Source organism: Oryctolagus cuniculus, chromosome 3, assembly GCF_051225735.1.
Source record: "Oryctolagus cuniculus isolate XC-2025 breed Fujian yellow rabbit chromosome 3, ASM5122573v1, whole genome shotgun sequence".
NCBI classification, from domain to species: domain Eukaryota; kingdom Metazoa; phylum Chordata; class Mammalia; order Lagomorpha; family Leporidae; genus Oryctolagus; species Oryctolagus cuniculus.
The window spans coordinates 40,199,287-40,217,341 of NC_142869.1; the positions used below are offsets into that span (position 1 = coordinate 40,199,287).

The 18,055-nt window shown below is 39.2% G+C and overlaps 1 protein-coding gene and 1 long non-coding RNA gene across 6 annotated transcripts in view; one reads left to right on the forward strand and one right to left on the reverse strand.

Moving 5' to 3' along the window:
- Positions 1 to 765: 765 nt before the first annotated feature.
- Positions 766 to 14,503, reverse strand: C3H2orf69 (chromosome 3 C2orf69 homolog). The gene is made up of 2 exons (XM_002712374.6): positions 14,020 to 14,503; positions 766 to 4,103 (listed from the first exon to the last, which is right to left on the reverse strand). The coding sequence occupies exons 1-2, from the start codon at positions 14,356 to 14,358 to the stop codon at positions 3,282 to 3,284; spliced, it is 1,161 nt and encodes a 386-aa protein (XP_002712420.3). The 5' UTR covers positions 14,359 to 14,503; the 3' UTR covers positions 766 to 3,281.
- Positions 14,504 to 14,609: 106 nt separating this feature from the next.
- LOC103348812 (uncharacterized) overlaps positions 14,610 to 18,055 on the forward strand; it is a 47,392-nt gene continuing 43,946 nt past the window's right edge. For 2 of the 5 annotated variants that reach the window (XR_016231469.1, XR_016231468.1), the window contains exon 1: positions 14,613 to 14,816. This is a non-coding gene — a long non-coding RNA (uncharacterized LOC103348812). Of the gene's footprint in view, positions 14,817 to 18,055 lie in introns of all 5 variants that reach the window. The other 3 variants (XR_016231470.1, XR_016231467.1, XR_016231471.1) reach the window with 2 other exon arrangements.

Genomic DNA, 18,055 nt, shown 5'->3' on the forward strand with positions numbered 1-18,055 from the left:
GCTGTGCTGTATGACTCCTTTCCCCACTGCTAAAAAGCAGAAGGAACTAACGTAGATTGGCAGTCACTTACACAGCTCCTGTGTTACCTTTCTCTTGTTTTGAGCACATAAGCTTAGGTGTCTTAAATACACCTAAGTTATATCCCGTTGTTTTTTTTTTTTTTTTTTTTTAACAAAAACCAGGTTCACTAAATGGGATACTAAAAAGACCATTTTAAGTCATTGCCTGCCTCTTCAACCAAGAGCTTGCTAGGCCTCTGCCTTTTTAGAGAAACTCGAGTTTACAGATGAGGTCAGTCAACATCACATCCTCTGTTGCATATCTTAAAGGAGCTTAAATTTATGAATACCTCTTTTTGCTTCATATTTTACTTGAACCTTTAATCCATTACATATTTCATATTAATTAACATGCTGGGACTTTGTGCTGTACTGTCATGGTCTAAACCATGACAGGTACTGAGAGGTACTGAGATGCTACATGAATGAAGTAAAGAATAGATCACAAGACATTCTCCTTAAGAGCTAAAGAAATGCAGATACCTGAGTTCTCTAAGAAATTCAGCAGAATAAAAAGGATATAATGCAAATTCTATGGAGCAATTTAAAAGAGAAAAGAAATGAATTCATTTGGGAAAAAAAAACATGTAAAGTAACAAAAACATATGGACACCCAAACTGACAACATGGACACAAATCGCTTCCTTTCAAATAATGAGCTGAACTTTTTAACACTGCTAATAATATAAAACACATCCAAACAAATGTGGATTATTACTTTTAATACAATTATACATTCATGCTTTGGGGGTAACAACTTTCACAGCATTTGTAAGACTACTTTTCTCAACTGACTCACAACAAAGGCACAATTCAAAAGGATACACTAACAATTACAGTAACAATTTTAAACAAAGGTGGAGAAAGGACCAGTTTGAAATGTTAAGACTGAAAACATCTGAGTATTGATCAACTTGATATATATATATTTTTTATTTTTTTTTCCAGAAAATAATTTTACTTTCCCTTGTTTTCTTATTTTGAGATGATGGAAGTTCTGTATTCTCAGTGAGTTATTCTTAATATCCATTCAACATACAAAAATTGTAATTAAGCATTCACAGGACTGGATAGCTGAAGCACCCAGATTTTTAAATACCTGAAAATTTTTAAATGAATGTCCTCTGAAAGTCCTGCCTTTTCATTTGTTAATCCTATGAAAATAAATGTCCTTCCTTCCCCACTCCATAGAACAGTCAGTAACTCAGCTATTTTACATTAGAAAAAAGAACTTAACCTAGGATTATTAAATTGAAAAAAAGCCATCCAATCATAGTGCTTTGAAGGTACAATATGCTAAAATCAGGCTGACTTGATAGAAATATTTGGTCTCAAAAGAAACAGCAGGTATTTAAAGAAACTGAAGTAATACAAAACTATTTTATCTTAAAAAATACACTTCTGTAGTGTATAAAATTATTAAAACACCAAAAAGATTTTTAAGCATTAGGTAAGAATCTTATGAATCTCTGAATACTTGGAATGTATGTATAGAGTCATTAAGTGTAATTCTGAGAAGAAACCAAGAAGTTAACATTTTTGTTTTATGTTGTTTTGTAAATATAGGTCCTCTGGATTAAAAGTAAGCCTCAGTGTATTTTTTCTCAGTCCTAAAGCAGCATGTTACTTCCCTGCTTAGTTACCTCATGACTTGCAAAAGCTAATTATTAATAAACAACAAAAAAGTGACTGGTCACCTTTTATTGTAAACATACTACTGTTTCAAAGTAGGCTGAAATTCATTAGATCTTGGTTTCTCAAAATGTATTTATCTAGGTCAAGAAAAACGGGCAGAAGGAAACTTCCCCCAAATTATGTAGCAGTGTTAAGCAAATTCAGTTTTTGAGCCAAAACTAAATCATTTGTGTCTTCAAACTTTCCCTTATAACTTTTCTTATAGCAATATAATTTTGCATTTTGGCCAAAGAGAGCTATTTTCTTTTGGCAGACAAAATCATGCTTCTAGAGGAACATTGATTTAGGTCTGTGGAATCTGTCTCCTTTTCAATGGAGCACTAACAAATACAGCATTATATATTTACTTTACCAAAGTTGATCTCTTTCAAAAGATTGATATAATGAAAAATCTGAAATCTGCTCTGTAGTATATTTTTATCCAATATACATAATTATGCTCAATTTAAACCAGTTTTTCCAAAACAACTGGTTTTTGGCCAAGATTCAAGAAACCCCAAACTGTCTTATCCAAAATAATAAATTAAAAATTGTCAATTAAAAATTAAGCCATGGGGTCAGCAGCTGGCCTAGAGGTTAAGTCACTGATTGAGATATCTGTATCCCACATTGGAGTACCTGGGTTCAGTGCCTGGCTCCAGCTCCCACTTCTTCTTTCTACCAATTTAAACGCTGAGAGGCAGTGGTGGTGGCCCAAAAAATTGGGTTCTTGCCACCCACATGGGACACCCAGACCGAGTTCTGGGCTCGCAGCATCAGCCTGGTCTGGTTGCAGCAGCCCCACGCTTTTGGGTAGTGAGCCAGTGATAGGAGCTCTTTCCCTGTCTCTCAAATAAATATTTAAAAAGAAAAATTAAGCCACAGTACTGAGGTGTAATATTAAAAAAAAAAAACCTTTACACTATTGCACATTCTTAGATATTTGTAATCAAATATATTTTGACTCTCAAGAAGAAAAAAACACAAAACACTTGGTGACACATTAAGACTGTGTCTTGAGTTAGGTAACGCAAGAGGCAGAATAGTTAATTCCAAAATGATGGGAAACTGTGCTTTGCTTTGTTTGAAGAGAAAGGAAATATTCTTAAGTTTCTGAGCTAATACTGTTTTAATGTCATCAAAATTAGCTGAAAGCGTTACTCAGAAAATCAACTAATTCCAACACAATGTTAGTTATCTTTTCAAGGGACTATTTAATAACTTTGTTTTATATTTCCTCAAAGGATTATCACAAACCACTTTTTTAGATTTCAAATTAACTAATTCTAACCCAATCCAAATTTAAAACTGCTCACATTCACAAGCAAAGAATACTATTGCACATAACACTCATATTTTAGGAATGTGTGCTTACCCCATCCCCAAAATGACAATGTACCTATTATCATTATCTGATTCAATGCATCTATATATTATATCTCATCTGAATCAATGCACTTATGAATTATATCTCATTATCTGAATTTTTAACACTGAAAGTGCTTATGTTCTTCCACTAAGTTGAGTACATGAGTGTACTCGAAGTCTCAAAATACTTCATGAACCCTAAAGTGATTTTCTATGGAAGGAGTTTCCTTTGCAAAATGAATTTGGCTAGTCACCTGCATACCAAAATCCTCAAGTATCTGAACAAATTTCTTGTGCTCTTTTCCAATCCAGGATCTCATGGGATCACGTACTTGGTAAGGTGTTACATGGGTGTGAACAATAATCCCTGTTTGTGCAAATTCTTTCAAGACTTCTGGATAAGTAACCCAAGTATTGCTTCCTCCAGAGTGACCACCATCCAACCAGTACATCATTCTTATGCTTCTGATGAAAGTATCTATATTCTTGTCTTTCTTGGCTTCTTTCAATTCAAAAAGCAACTGATTCAGAACAACACAACCTTTACTGAATCCAATCAAAGTAAAAGATGCACCATTTAGTGAAGGTGGATGAAAACTCATGGCAGACTCATCAAATTTTTCACAGGTCCTCTCTGTTTCTCCCTGGCAGCCATTAGTAGTAGTAGAACTGGATCTACAGTTAGATGTTTTGGAGTCCTTCTTCCAAACATTCACATTCTTCGATAATAAACTGTTATGACTTAAGTTAAAAGCATTAACTAATAAAGAATAGAGGTGTTTAAAAGCTCCAAAGTCAGTATTGTGTTCTGGAGCACCAAACATGTTGCTTTTCACAAAATTGTCATAGCAGCTGAATTTGTGCAAATGCATTCGGGAACATTTTATTACCCAAATGTAACTATTGGGGAATCGGTGGGCTAAAATGGTGGCAACATTTTCTAGACTCCAGTTTTCCCACTGGTAGTTCTCAGGATGATGAGTCATAATTTCATGATAATTCTGAAAGGCAAGAAAAATGAAACAGGCATTAAGTACACATTTACATAAAACTATTTCCACAAAATACCTTCACAATTTTATTGTAGGGAAACTTAGGGTGCTACTATGACCTATGGTTAAAGCACTAGAAATAAAAACTATAAATCTGTCATTATTTTATCAGATTTTAAAGAAATCACTTCTTTAGTTTAAGCCTCAAATCCAGCAACAGACAGGGTAAGACATCCACACAGAATAGTAAGAATTTTAAAAATAAAACAATCTGCAAAGATTATATATAGTCTTTTAAAAATGCTGTTTAGTATAAATATGATCAACTTTCCTATCAAGTGAAAATATAAATTTGGTTCATCAGACTTGTTGCCAAACAGAATTTTAAAATATTTCCCTTTTATTAAGCTGCCGTCCTGCTCTACTCCCTTTTAGATTCCTTCAGCAACCTGAACACTTTGATTTCAGTTTTAGTATTACAAACAAAAGCTACAATGAACAATATAGAAAAATCTTTGTATGCAATTGTGATTACATCTTTAAATGTAAACTCCTAGAAGTAGAATAACTAGGCCAAAGACTATTCATTATTTAATGGTAATGATATTTAATATAATACTGCCTTCAACAGAGCTATGTCTAAATTCTGTTAAATTTCATAGACAATAGGATAACATTGAAATATGGACTTACTGAAAATTAGAATAAAGTTGAAATTGTGTTCATTTATTAGCCATCTGGATTTCCACTCTCATCCAACTATATCCTTTGCCTTTTTGTATTTGGATCTTATTTATGGTAAAGAATTATATATATATATATATATACACACACACACACATACACATACATATATGTAAACTTTTTGTTTCGGTTCTAGGGCATACAAATTTTGTTGTTTTCATTTTTATCCATACTGCATTTTTTTAAAGGAACAATTCATTCAAATTTATGCTATCAAATTTACTGGATACTTCCTGATTGAGCAGGGAACAGGACAAATTAAATCTCTGCCCACATGAAGCTTACAATCTAGTGCAGAGATAAACAATAACTCTAGAAGTAAACACAGCAGCATTGTCCAACAGAAATATGAATCATACATAGAAGTTGTTAGGAGCTGCATTTAAGAAGTAAAATTTGAACAACTGAAACTATTTTAATAATATATTGAGCCCAATTGCCATTTTAATGGCTAATCAGTATAAAAAGTTACTGGGAGATTATTACATTCCTTTTTTCTTACTAAGTCTTTGAAATCCAGTGAGTGTTTTACACTTACAGCACAGCTCAATTTGGATGCTAAATCTTCATCGGAAATACTTGATCTGAATTTAGATTTCGTAAAATTTGCAGTTGAAAAAGCAGATTCGCATACCCAAGTTGTTCCAAATATACTAAGTTTTCCAGGAACTGAATTGAGTATCATTTTTAAAATTTAAATTGACTGAAATTAAATAGAATTAAAAATTGAGTTCCTCAGTTACGCTCACAACATTGCAAGTAGCCAATAGCACAAGTAGCTATTTTACTGGACAGTATAAAACATGAGATGGTTTTCAGTGCAAGCAGGGGAAGGGAGTGTAAGGTTTTGGAGAGGATGGGGAATTAGTATTTTAACATATAATGGTCAGGAAAGCCTTCTCCAATAAGGTGATAGTGAATACTGATGAAGGAATCAAGGAGTGAATCACGAATATGGAGGCAGAAGAAACTGCAACTGTAAAAGGCTCTCAGGTAGAAGCACACTAGACACCACCACAATGTAACAATGAGGCCAGTGAGGCTCTGGTGAAGTGAGCAGAAGCAAAGTGACCACCACCAGGGCAAAGAGATCACTGAGGACAGGAAGGCGCTATTAACTCTATAAGACACTATGAGGACTGCAGCTTTTGTCCTGAAAAGGGATGGAGCAGAGGGCTGACAAGATCTGTTCTGAGAGGATTACTCTGGCTCCTTGTAGGAAAGAGCAACAACAAAGGAGAGGACTGGTAAAAGGGAAGTGAAATACAATCCTGGTGATAGAAGAAGGTAGCTTAAACCAGGGTGGCAGTAAAGTGAGGTGCTAAGAAGCGGTCACATTCTGAACGTATGATGGAAGTAGATTAGCTGATGGATTGGATGCAGACTGTGAAAAAAAAGAAAAATGAATTTTCCTTGTTTCAAACAATTTACAGTATGTATCAGCTTTGCATGTATCTCTCTTTGACCTAGCAATTCCACTTCTAGGAATTTTATCTGATAGAGCTGCATATATGCATAGATAAATATGTATAAGGATATTTATTTTTGCTTCAGAAGAATGAGGCAGCTCTACAGGGATTCATATGTGTTGTAAAATAAGAACTAAAAAACTCTGTATGCTATGGTACCATATATGTATTTTTAAAAAATTGCATAAGCATAGAATGTCTAGAAATATACACACATACATATTAGTGACAATGGTAGCCTCAGGCAAGGGAAATGGGAGGGAACCTGGAGAGTATGGGGTAGATGAAAACTTACTTTTCAAAAATAGAAAAATTATCCACAAAACCACCAATTAGGAATCATCATTAGAGTGTTGGTGTCTAGCAGTACAGTTTTCTTTACATAAATATATATATATATGTAAGTATTATATAAAGAACACTGTCCAAGAGGCAACAATAAGTTTATATGTACTTTTCACTTAATGTTACAGGCATGATTCCATAGTAGTATAGATTTGCATTCATTTCAGATATCAGTAAGATTAATACCAATTTAATTCCTACAAGTATACAAGAGTGCTTATTTTTCCTCATCCTTACAAATCCTTAATGTTAATGACCATTTGCACTTTTAAAAATCTTTGCTCCTATGATAAAATGATGTCTTACTTTTAATTTACATGCTGTTTCCTAATTAGCTTGAGCATTTTTTGTTTACTGGTGATTTGCATCTTTCTTTTAATTCTCTGTTCATGTTCTTTGATAATTTCCCCACTATGAAGCCCAATTCCTTACAGGTGTATTTCATTGGCATTAGAGGCTTGTCAGATTTTTTTTGTTAAATGACTATACCCAGAAGGTCCTCATTTGACTTTATGTGGAGCTGTTGCCTCTGCACATCCAGAATTTACACAAAATTATCCTAAAATCAGAGGCTTAACTCTTGAAGGGCTCATCTAAATCTTTTTTATACTTAAGAAACCTAATGTCTTTCTTTATATTAGTTATTTAGTTAATGAGCCAAAATGAACCCAGATTTTATGACTCTTAGTTTAGTTTCTACCACAATAGAAGATGCTCTAAACTCTAAGAATTTGGTGTTACCCTTAATTAGCCCATTAAATGATGGGGGGAGGAAGTGCTTATAACCAAAAAACTGTATTCTAAATGTAAAAATGAAATTGTTACTGTTGTGTCAAAGCCCAGATCTGAGTACTTCCATATTCTAAAAAGAGGCACCAAAGAGTCTTACAGGATTAGCCAAAACTTGTTCTGCACTATTATCCATGGCCAATCTACAGAAAAAACTTGACCCACACTATGATCCATGGCCAATCTACAGAAAAAGTGCAAGACTGCCAGAGAAGACTAAAGCTGTAACACACATACTATCCCTTCAAAGGACAATGGGTGAAGGCCTTGCTTCTGCTCAGCGAGGCAGGCAACAGTGCAATCTCCTGGAGATTAAGCAGCGCTACTCCTGTGAGGTGAGATGCTTGCTTGACCTGTAAAAATTTACAGGCCCACACTGTACAAAGGATTTCTAGGGAAATGTTACATATGTCATCAAGAGTTTGGAAACATTCACAATAAAGATTTAAGCTAGGTGGTCTACTCTTAAGAGTGGAGCACTGAGAGCCATTTTGGGGTATGAAATGCATTTTCATCAAAAATGGGGCAAAAAAAGATATCTTCTCTGAGCATAAAGTAGACATCCCAAGTAAGCAGGTTAGCATGACCAGAACAGCATTTGGCCTAAAAGGAGTTGCCAGATACAGCATGCGAAGCCCTGAGATTCATGACTCGTCCAAATTATTTAGAGTATGGTACAAATAAAAGTACACACACAAACATACAAATGACATATCCATAAATATAATAGTACTTGGTAATAAAAAGGAACAAAATTAAGGATGAATTTCAAAACCATTATTCTAAGCATAAGAAGCCTAACACAAAAGTCTACAAACTATATGATTCCAAATTAATGAAATTCCAGATGAGGCAAAACTATAATGAAACAAAGCAGGTCAGCAGTTGCCTGGGAAAAAAGTTGACTGCAAAGGGGCACAGGCACAAGGGTGCTTTTTAGGTTGCTGCTCTATAACATGATTGTAGTGGTTACACTTGTCAAAATTCATCAAATTAAACCCCCACACTTGCGCCAGTGCTGTGGTGTAGCAGGTAAAGCCGCTGCCTGCAGTGCTGGCATCCCATTTGGTACTGGTTTGAGACTCGGCTGCTCCTTTTCCAGTCCTGCTCTCTGCTGTGGCCTGGGAAAACAGTAGAAGATGGCCCAAGTCCTTGGGCCCCTGCACCCCCGTGGGAGACCCAAAAGAAGCTCCTGGCTCCAGATTGGTGCAGCACTGGCCATTGCAGCCATCTGGGGAGTGAAACAGCGGATGGAGGACCTCTCTCTCTTTCTGCCTGTCTATAACTCTGCCTTTCAAATGAATAAATAAAATATTTTTTAAAAATAAATAAACTCCCACACTTTGAAAAAAGAGTTGTGTGTAATTCCATTCCCTTCAAAAAGTAAAATAACTCCAAATTAGAAAGCATCTACATAAAAATATTCCTGATCCCTCTCCGAAATCACTGATGGATAAGACAAATATGAAGTGCTACCTAAAGAAATAAGAATCTCAAGTTTTCCTGTCATTAAAATGATAAAAGTTGGGGCAGGCATTCTGCCCTAGCAGGTTAAACTGTCTGCAATGCTGGCATCCCATATGGGCGCCAGTCCCAGCTGCTCCACTTTGGATCCAGCTGCCTACTAATGTGCCTGGAAATGTGGCGGAAGATGGACCAAATTATTGGGCCCCTGCACCCACATGGGAGACCCAGAAGATGCTCCAGGCTCCTGGCTTTGGCCTGGCTCAGCCCCAGCCGTTATGACCAATTAGGGAAGTGAACCAGTGGATGAATAGAAGATATCTCTCTGTCTCTCCTCCTCTTTATTTAACTCTGCCTTTCAAAAATAAAAGATAAAGGGCAAGACAAGTATAGAGTTAAAAAGCAAAGGATAACAACAAAAGATAACTACACAAAAGGAATATTGAGAAAGTAATAGTAATTAGAGTTAAAATTATATGGACAACCATTCCACTTAATGACAAATAATGAATTAGTGTCAAGAGGAGGCAAGGCTGCTAATGTTGTTATTATTATTTTTTTTTTTTTTTGACAGATAGAGTTAGACAGTGAGAGAGAGAGAGAGACAGAGGGAAAGGTCTTTCTTCCATTGGTTCACAACCCAAATGGCCGCTAAGGCTGGCGTGCTGCGCCGATCTGAAGCCAGGAGCCAGGTGCTTCCTCCTGGTCTCCCATGCGGGTGCAGGAGCCCAAGCACTTGGGACATCCTCCACTGCCCTCCTGGGCCACAGCAGAGAGCTGGAGTGGAAGAGGAGCAGCTCGGACTAGAACCCGGCGCCCATATGGAATGCCGGTGCCACAGGCAGAGGATTAACCAAGTGAGCCACGGGTGCCGGCCTCTGCTAATGTTCTTTCAAAGTTCTGTTTGGCCCTCATCTGTCCAATATTCATTCAAATAGAAAATACAAATATTAAAAAAATTTACTTAATCTACATGGTAGAAATAACCATTCCCAAAAAATCAACATAGTAGATAAACAGGTGGCATATAATAGATAAACTTTCATAAGGGTAAGTATTAGGTTCTAAAGAATCAGGTGCAAAAATACTTATAAGGAAATCTGACTAGCATTTTATATAATGCCAGTCAACACATATTAAGTACTTCACACACTGTTCAACTATGTAAGAGGGCAGTTCAAAATGTTCAGGGAAAATGGAATTAGAAGCATTGAAATCCATGCATATATGAGTCTTCTACATTTTCCTATGGGCCCTTGAATTACCTTTGTATATGCATTCATGCAACAATTAGCATGAACACTTACTATGTGCCAATCATGAAGCTTCAGATGTATCAGTGCATGAACAGACAGGAGCTTACATTCCGACATTTTAGTGGCAGAAAACAAAGCCAAGAATGAAGCATAACTAATATAGTAAATGATATGGTTAAAAATAAAGGAAAAAAGTTGACAGGGAGCCTGTGTATGCATGTGATTATTAAGGGAGACTCTTGTGCAGACCTGAGAGAAGTAAGATAATAAAACTACAAATATCTACAGGAAGGCTGTTTGGGTAGTATGTGCAAATCTGTTTTAAAACTTTTTTTTAAATCATTTTATTTGAAAGGCAGAGAGACAGAGATCTCTCATTTGCTAGTTCATTCCACAATAGCTGGTGTGAGGCCAGGCTGAAGCCAGGAGCTGAGAACTCAACTTGAGTTTCCCACGTGGATGGCAGGGACTAAACTACTTGCACAAGCATCACCTACTGCCTCCCAGGGTGAACATTAGCAGGCAGCTGGAATTAGGAATACAGTTAGGACTTGAACCCAGGCACTTCAATATGGGACACTATATGCATCCCAACTGGTGCCTTACACCTACACCAAAAGCCTGCCTTGTATCTGCAAATCTTCTGAAGTCAAGTGTGCCTGACTTATTTGAGCAACACCAAGATGGCCAGTGAGGCTGGACCAGAGTACAACAGAAAAAAGGAGACAAAGTCAGAGAGGTAACAGGATGTGGCAAATGTAGATGGCGAATGCCTTTCAGGCCCTCTTAAGGACTCTGGCTCTGACTCTGAGTGACACAGGAAGCTACTGGAGTTTTACATGTGGTATGGCATGATTTGATTTATACTTTTAAATAATTATTCTGATCATTTTAGATTCACTGAAGCCAGTGGAGTTTTTGATGGATTAGCTGTGAAGTGTGAAGGAGTGGCCAAAGGTATGACTTGACTTGAGCAACTGAAAAGGCAGTTTCCATGAACTGACAGAAGGAAAACTGCATAGGGATAACAATCCAGAGGATTTTAGATCTACTAAATATTCTAAAGGAAATAACTGTGCATATAACTGGTGCATGTGAAGTTTGGGAATACACTTAGGATAGATAAACAAATGTTAAGGGCTGTCAGGATATGGGGTAGTAAGCAAAGTCAAGAGATTGAAACAGATCACAGAGTGAAGGTAGAGGAAAAAGTTCAAGAATGTAATGCTAGGGGAAGCCAGTAATTGAAAAAGTCACTAGAAAGACAAGACGGAATCCGAACCTTTTGAGTATTCACATATTTAATTCCCATTGATACTCTAAATAAGCTATTACTCCCATTTTATAGTTGAGGTAGCTGCAATAAAGAGAAATATAACAACTGGCCAGAGATTTCATAGCTAAAAGTACAGAATCAGGGTTCAAACTTAAGCAATCTGGCCTCAAAGCCTCCTGATGTATTTTGTTCTATTTCTTCTCTAAAAGACCTAGGGTTTTTAAGAGTACTTCATTGGGCGGTGCCACGGCTCACTAGGCTAATCCTCTGCCTGCGGCACTGGCACATTGGGTTCTAGTCCTGGCTGGGGTGCCAGTTCTGTCCCGGTTGCTCCTCTTCCAGTCCAGCTCTCTGCTGTGGCCCGGGAAGCCACTGGAGGATGGCCCAAGTGCTTGGGCCCTGCACTCCCATGGGAGACCAGGAGGAAGCACCTGGCTCCTGGCTTCGGATCGTGCGCAGCGCCGGCCTTAGCAGCCATTTGGGGGGTGAACCAACGGAAGGAAGACCTTTCTCCCTGTCTCTCTCTCACTGTCTAACTCTGTCAAAAAAATAAAAATAAAAAAGTACTTCATATTCTGCATAAATCAACAGCATATCACTGTCCCAAAATGTAATAAATTCAAGAGCTCCTTAAAGCATTAGATGATCTAGGATCAAAAGGAGGTAATACAGGCTAAGTATCCCTTATCCAAAATGCTTGGGACTAATGTGTTTTGGAGTTTGGAATATTTGCATACACATAATGAGCTATCTTAGAGATGTGACCCAAGTCTAAAATATAATTCATTTATATTTCATATATATTTTATATACACAGAATGAGAATCATTTTGATAAAACATTGTTAATAATTTTGTATATGAAACAAAGTTTCATGATGTAGAATTTTCCACTGTGGTGTTACATTGGCCCTCAAAAAGTTCTGGGTTTATAGCATTTTGGTTTCAGATGCTCAATAAATGCTCTGGAATGCTCATTCTAAGGAATGCTCATCCTGGACTCAAAAAATAGGTAGAACATTATCGACTTCATCCAGAGACTTGTATCTGGCTGACTTTAAAAACACTTAGCTGCTGCTCAACAAATGTTACCAGCAGCAGGCATTGGCCAAATGGGTATGCTGTCTGTACCTCACATCAGAGTTCATGTGTTAGATTCCCTGCTCGGGCTCTTGGTTCCAGCATCCTTCCATCTGCTGCTGATGCAGACTCTAGGAGGCCCCAAGTGATGGCTCAAGTAGTTTGTTCCCTGCCACCCAAGTGGGAGACCTGGATAGAGTTCCTGGCTCTTGGCTCGTGCCCAGTCCCAGTCCTAACTATTGTAGGCATTTAGGGGAGTGACTCAGAAGACGGGACAGCCTGGTATCTTTCTCTATCTCTCAAAAAAAAAAAAAAAAAAAGGAAAAAAGTTGTCATTACTATCATAATCGTTATTACATTATTACAGACATGCCTGTCATAGTCGATCCATAAATTCCCCAAAGTTATGGTCAGAAATTCTACACGCTGTTTTCCTAAGGTGAGCACAAGGGTACCAATGAAGTAATTAAGTTTCTTCCTTCAACCTAAGCACTATTTTTTTTTCATAGTTTTTATTAGCAGGCAACTAGGCCAGTTACTTTAAGTACAAGAAAAAACACAATATATTTATATTATTTGACCCTGTGAATTTATCATTTTAAAGCATCAACTTCAAAAACAGTAAACGAATATCGTTTCATGGGTAAGAAACACACCTAGCTACGTTCCAGTTTTAGCTTTAGTGCTAACTGAACTTCCTGTGACGACTGAAATGTTCTAAGTGCTGTCCAATACAGTACGCACAGCCATTTGCAGCTACTGAGCACTTAAAACGAAGCTAGTATGACTGAGAAACCAGGCTTTTAGTTTTATTTAGTTTTAATTCATTTAGATAGTCACATATGGTTAATGGTTACTGTATCAGACAATGCAGTCTTAGATTAAGAACCAGCTTCCGGGACAACCACTACCATGGAAATATGCCTGCAGCTATTAAATTGATAATAAAGAAAATCACACACAAAAACAAAGGTACAGAATTTGGGTGAGCATCAAAATATTGACAAGTTTAGTAATAACTGCCCCTTTTGTCCCACCTCCATTTTTTTTTTAGGGTTACAGAATAGCATACCTTTGCAATGGGTTTTTTTGTTGACTTTGCTTTTTAATCACGATCAGCATTTTCTGGACGCTACATGCTAAGTTAATTTAAAAGCCATTTCTCTATCCCCAGTCCAAAACACACACACGCAGTTCACTTAAAAGACCAAGCTACGGAACGAGTACGCATTGTATGCCTCATTCCCTGTCTCAAACCCCAGCCCCCGGAAGCCTGGACAGCTGGCCCCAAGCCGTGCCCGGACACCTTCCTCTCGGGGTTCTATGGGGAAGGGGTCAGGGCTTGGGATCTGGTGGAGGAACCGACAGGGCCACCGCCGTGAGCTGCACGGGTAGCTATGTCCAGGCGAAGCAAGGGACCGGCAGCAACCACAAGGGAAAGACCTAATGGAAGCGCACACGCACAAGTGGAGGGAACAGGTGCCCAGGCAGGCCTCGGGTTACCTGCACATCCCCGGGGAAGTAGAGGACGTGATGCTGGGGCGGCGGCTGCGGCTCCTCCTTCGCCGGGTCCCCTGGGAGGCCCCGCCGCTCCCGTCCCTCCCCCGCAGGCGCCAGCAGGAGCAGCTCATTGCTGCGCTGCGGCTCCGCTCCTGGCACCGTGGACAGCTGCAGGCACTGCCGGCGGCGCCCCTCGGCGGCCGGGGAGCATCGCGCGCCGCCGCCGCCGCTGCCGCCCGAGTTCATGGTTCCGGCCTGAGAGCAGGACGAGGCGTCTCCGATCCCGAGCTGCGGCAGCAAGAGCAGCAGCGGCGGCGACCGCAGGAGTCGTAACCCCCACATGGGTCGCCGCCGCCAGAGCGGTCCGGAGGCGGGGGTCCTGAGGGAGGGACTTCGGCGGCCCGGCCAACGGTCGGCGGGAGCGGCCCGGGCGGGAGCCGGCGCGGGGGCGACGGCGGCGTCAGAGGCCGACGTCCGCGCGCAGCGTGCGTCAAGGGAGGGCGGTGCGCGAAACTGGGCTCGGGTTCCCGGAGAGGGCGATGGGGGGGCGTGGCCCGGGGGAGGACGTTTGTGATTGGTGGGTTCTACTGCGACCGGGAAGTTCGAACGGAAGTCTGGGGAAAAGCCGGGGAAGAGCAGAGGAAGAAGAAACGGTGGAGAGCATGACTTCCAGCGCGAACTGGCGGCGGTTGTAGCGCATGCGCACCGGCGGGGGCGACGGGACGGTTGCTGCCCAGTAGTCGGCAGCTGTGTAGTTTTGAGTAGACACTGCTCCTTGTTCCGAGAGATTCACCTTTCAGGTGAGGTTTATTTATTCCGAGTCTTAAAAAAGTCCCCAAGATGTAAGAATGATTCTACCCTGAAGAGAAGGCGGTGGGAAGGCTGCATTCCTTGGTTGAGGGGACTCTGTTCTCCTGCCCTGAGTTTCCTGAGGAGAACGGGGCAGCTACAGAAGCGTCCTACTCCGGGAGGAATTTGTGGTTAGACGGGGACTCTCCTCCCTCTCAGCCTGGTAGCAGGCAGCGGGGCTCAGGGCCTGCGACCGAAAGGGAACTCGGCCTCATTAGTTGACGCATGTTCTGCGAGGGGTGGTTGCAGCCAGGGGCGTTTGTTATTTTAGGGTTTTCAAGAGCCACTTTGAGCAGTCCAGTCTTTCTGTCTCACACCTTATTCTTGCAGTCAGCCGGTTCTGTAGGAAGATGTGTCAGAATGTATCCTGGAGACAGGGAAGGGGGGAATCTAGTATTTTAAATATTATGTGAGGCAAGGGACTGGAAGAGTGTCTGGAAATTATCGAGGATTACAAAAATTACACTAAGTAAACATTTTATATACAGCTATTCTGTTTATGCATGTGTGTGTGTTTAAGCAAACATGCCATTTTCTTTGCTCCACACAGGAACACAAATGAGCAAATGATAAAATATAATTTTCTTACATATACAGTTACTGGTTTCACAGAGATAAGATGTAATGTGCTAATGTTCTCTAAATAATTGGATTCCATTTGACATCATAGTATTGTAAGTAACCAAGAATTATTCAATTACAGTTACTAAGCAGTATTAGTAATTACAAAGAAATGTAGTTTGGGGCTGGCATTGTGGCATGGTGAGTTAACCACTGCCTGCAATGCCAGCATCCCACATGGGTGCTGGTTGGAGTCCTGGCTGCTTCACTTCCTATCCAGCTCCCTGCGGATGTGCCTGGGAAACAGTGGAGGATGGCCCAAGTGCTTGGGGCCCTGCACCCACATGGGAGACCTGGAAGAAGCTTCTGGTTCCTAGCTTGGGCCTGGTCCAGTCCTGACTGTTGTGGCCAATGGGGAGCAAAGCAGTGGATGGAAGATCTCTTTCTCTGTCTCTCTCTAACTCTGACTTTCAAATAAATAAATAAATCTTTTAAAAAAATAGAATTTGATTATATAACCATAGTTAAGCAGCCAGCCTTCATTCTGTTTTGCAAATTGCATACATGTTACTTTCCCTCTTTAGAGGATTCCTGATACATAACCTAAAAATCCAGACACATGCATATATTGCAAATGCAGTTTTTGATTTTTGTAGTCTGGTTTTTTAGGTTGACTTTTAAGTAAAATCTATCTCTGTTGAAAGGAATGCAAGCTCTTGTGTCATACAAAGAAAACTATAGCAAATACTAAATACAAAGTTTTCTCAATATCTCTAAGGAAATTGAAGTCTTTCAGAAATGCCCATAAAGATTCAAAAGGGTACAGAAATAGACTAAAGAAAGCACACTTTTCTCCCCCCAATGAGGGATTTGTACAACCCTACAAAAGACACTTGGAAAGAGAGTCACAGCTCAAATCAGTTAAGGTGTTTATATCATTCATTGGAAGTCACTGACACTGTACTTCCTTTTTATAGATCTCTTGATATCATGGTGACATCTGTTTTCTTTGTCTAGCCCCTCTTCCTTACAGGAGAACAATTTTGTGAAGTACCGCTTTTCTAATAACCCTGGACACGATGACCCAGCACTTCACCTTCCACACCCCCCACCCCATCCAATTTTATTCTCTTTCAGAGCTGGACTTTGCATCCTAGCAAGAGGTCTTACATGTATAAAGTTACTGTAACTGGTGGTCTAAGTTTCCCCCTCTTTTCTGATAGTCCTGTAAGGTGATGAGAAATATTGTTATGCTGTTCAATATAATAGAATATTTTGCAAAATTAGAAGGAATCATAGAAAGGCTAATTTACATTTGGAAGAACAGCATTAAAAGACAAAAGCTCCAGAATCTACAGAGGCTTTATGTGTATCACTAAAAGTATAATTTATTATATATGTTACAATAGGGGGTAGGAAAGACTGGTGGACCATATTTATTTTCTCAATAAAAATACTCAGTTGGACAAGTCATATTTCAAAAAGGCAGTCACCGTTCACTATCAGTCAGTTGTAAAATTAATGGTAATAATCCTTCACCTAAATAAAAAACTTTTGATGTTTCAAAGGATACCAGTAAAAAGTGAAATGACAGTTCACAGGATGAGAGAAAATATTTGAAAATCACGTATCTGATAATGGACTTACAAAAAAGTATAAAGGATTATTACCATTTTATAAAAAGACAACCCAATTTTTTTAATGAACAAAGGATCTGAATAGAAAAAAAAAAGACATACAAATGTACAATAAGCTCATGAGATGATGATCATCATGATTAGCCACTAAGGAAATACAAATTAGAATCAAAAGAGGAGGCTGGTGTTTTGACACAGCAGGTTAAGCTGCTGCCTATGATGCCAGCATCCCATTTGAATGCTGATTCTAGTTCCTGCTGCTCCACTTCCTTTCCAGCTCCCTGATTATGAACCTAAGAAGGCAGTGTTTAGACCCCTGCCACCCATGTGGAAGATCAGTATCCAGTTCCAGGCTCCTGGCTTTCTCCTGGCCCAACCTTAGCCTTGCAGCCATTTGGGAAAAGGAAGTGCAGTGTCAGTGACTTCCAATAAATGATATACAACTCAACTGATTTGAGCTGTGACTCTCTCTCCAAGTATCTCTTGTAGGGTTGTACAAATCCCTCATTGTGGGGAAAAAAGTGTGTTTTCTTTAGTCTGTTTCTGTACCCTTTTGAATCTTTATGGGCAAAGGATGGGAGATTCTCTTTCTCTCTCTGCCTCCATCTCTATCTCTCTCTCCAATTGTCATTCCTTCTTTGTAACTACCTTTCATAAAAAAATGAAATCTTTTAAAAAAATCACAAGAGATACTACATCATATTTGCTAAGAGGGTTATAGTTTAAAAAAAAAAAAACAACAACAAATGTTGACAATGATGTGGAGAAGTAGGAATCCTCATGTGTTGCTAGAAAGAATGGCATACCCGCTTTACAAAACAGTTTTTCAAGATGCTAAACATGGGTTTACCACGTGATCCATCAGTTCCACTCCTACCTGTATATTCAAGAGAAATGAAAGCTTATCTACACAGCAAGCTGTTCACAAATGTTCATAGTATCATTATTCAAAGTAACCAAAAAGTGAAAACAATCTAAATTTCCATAAACTA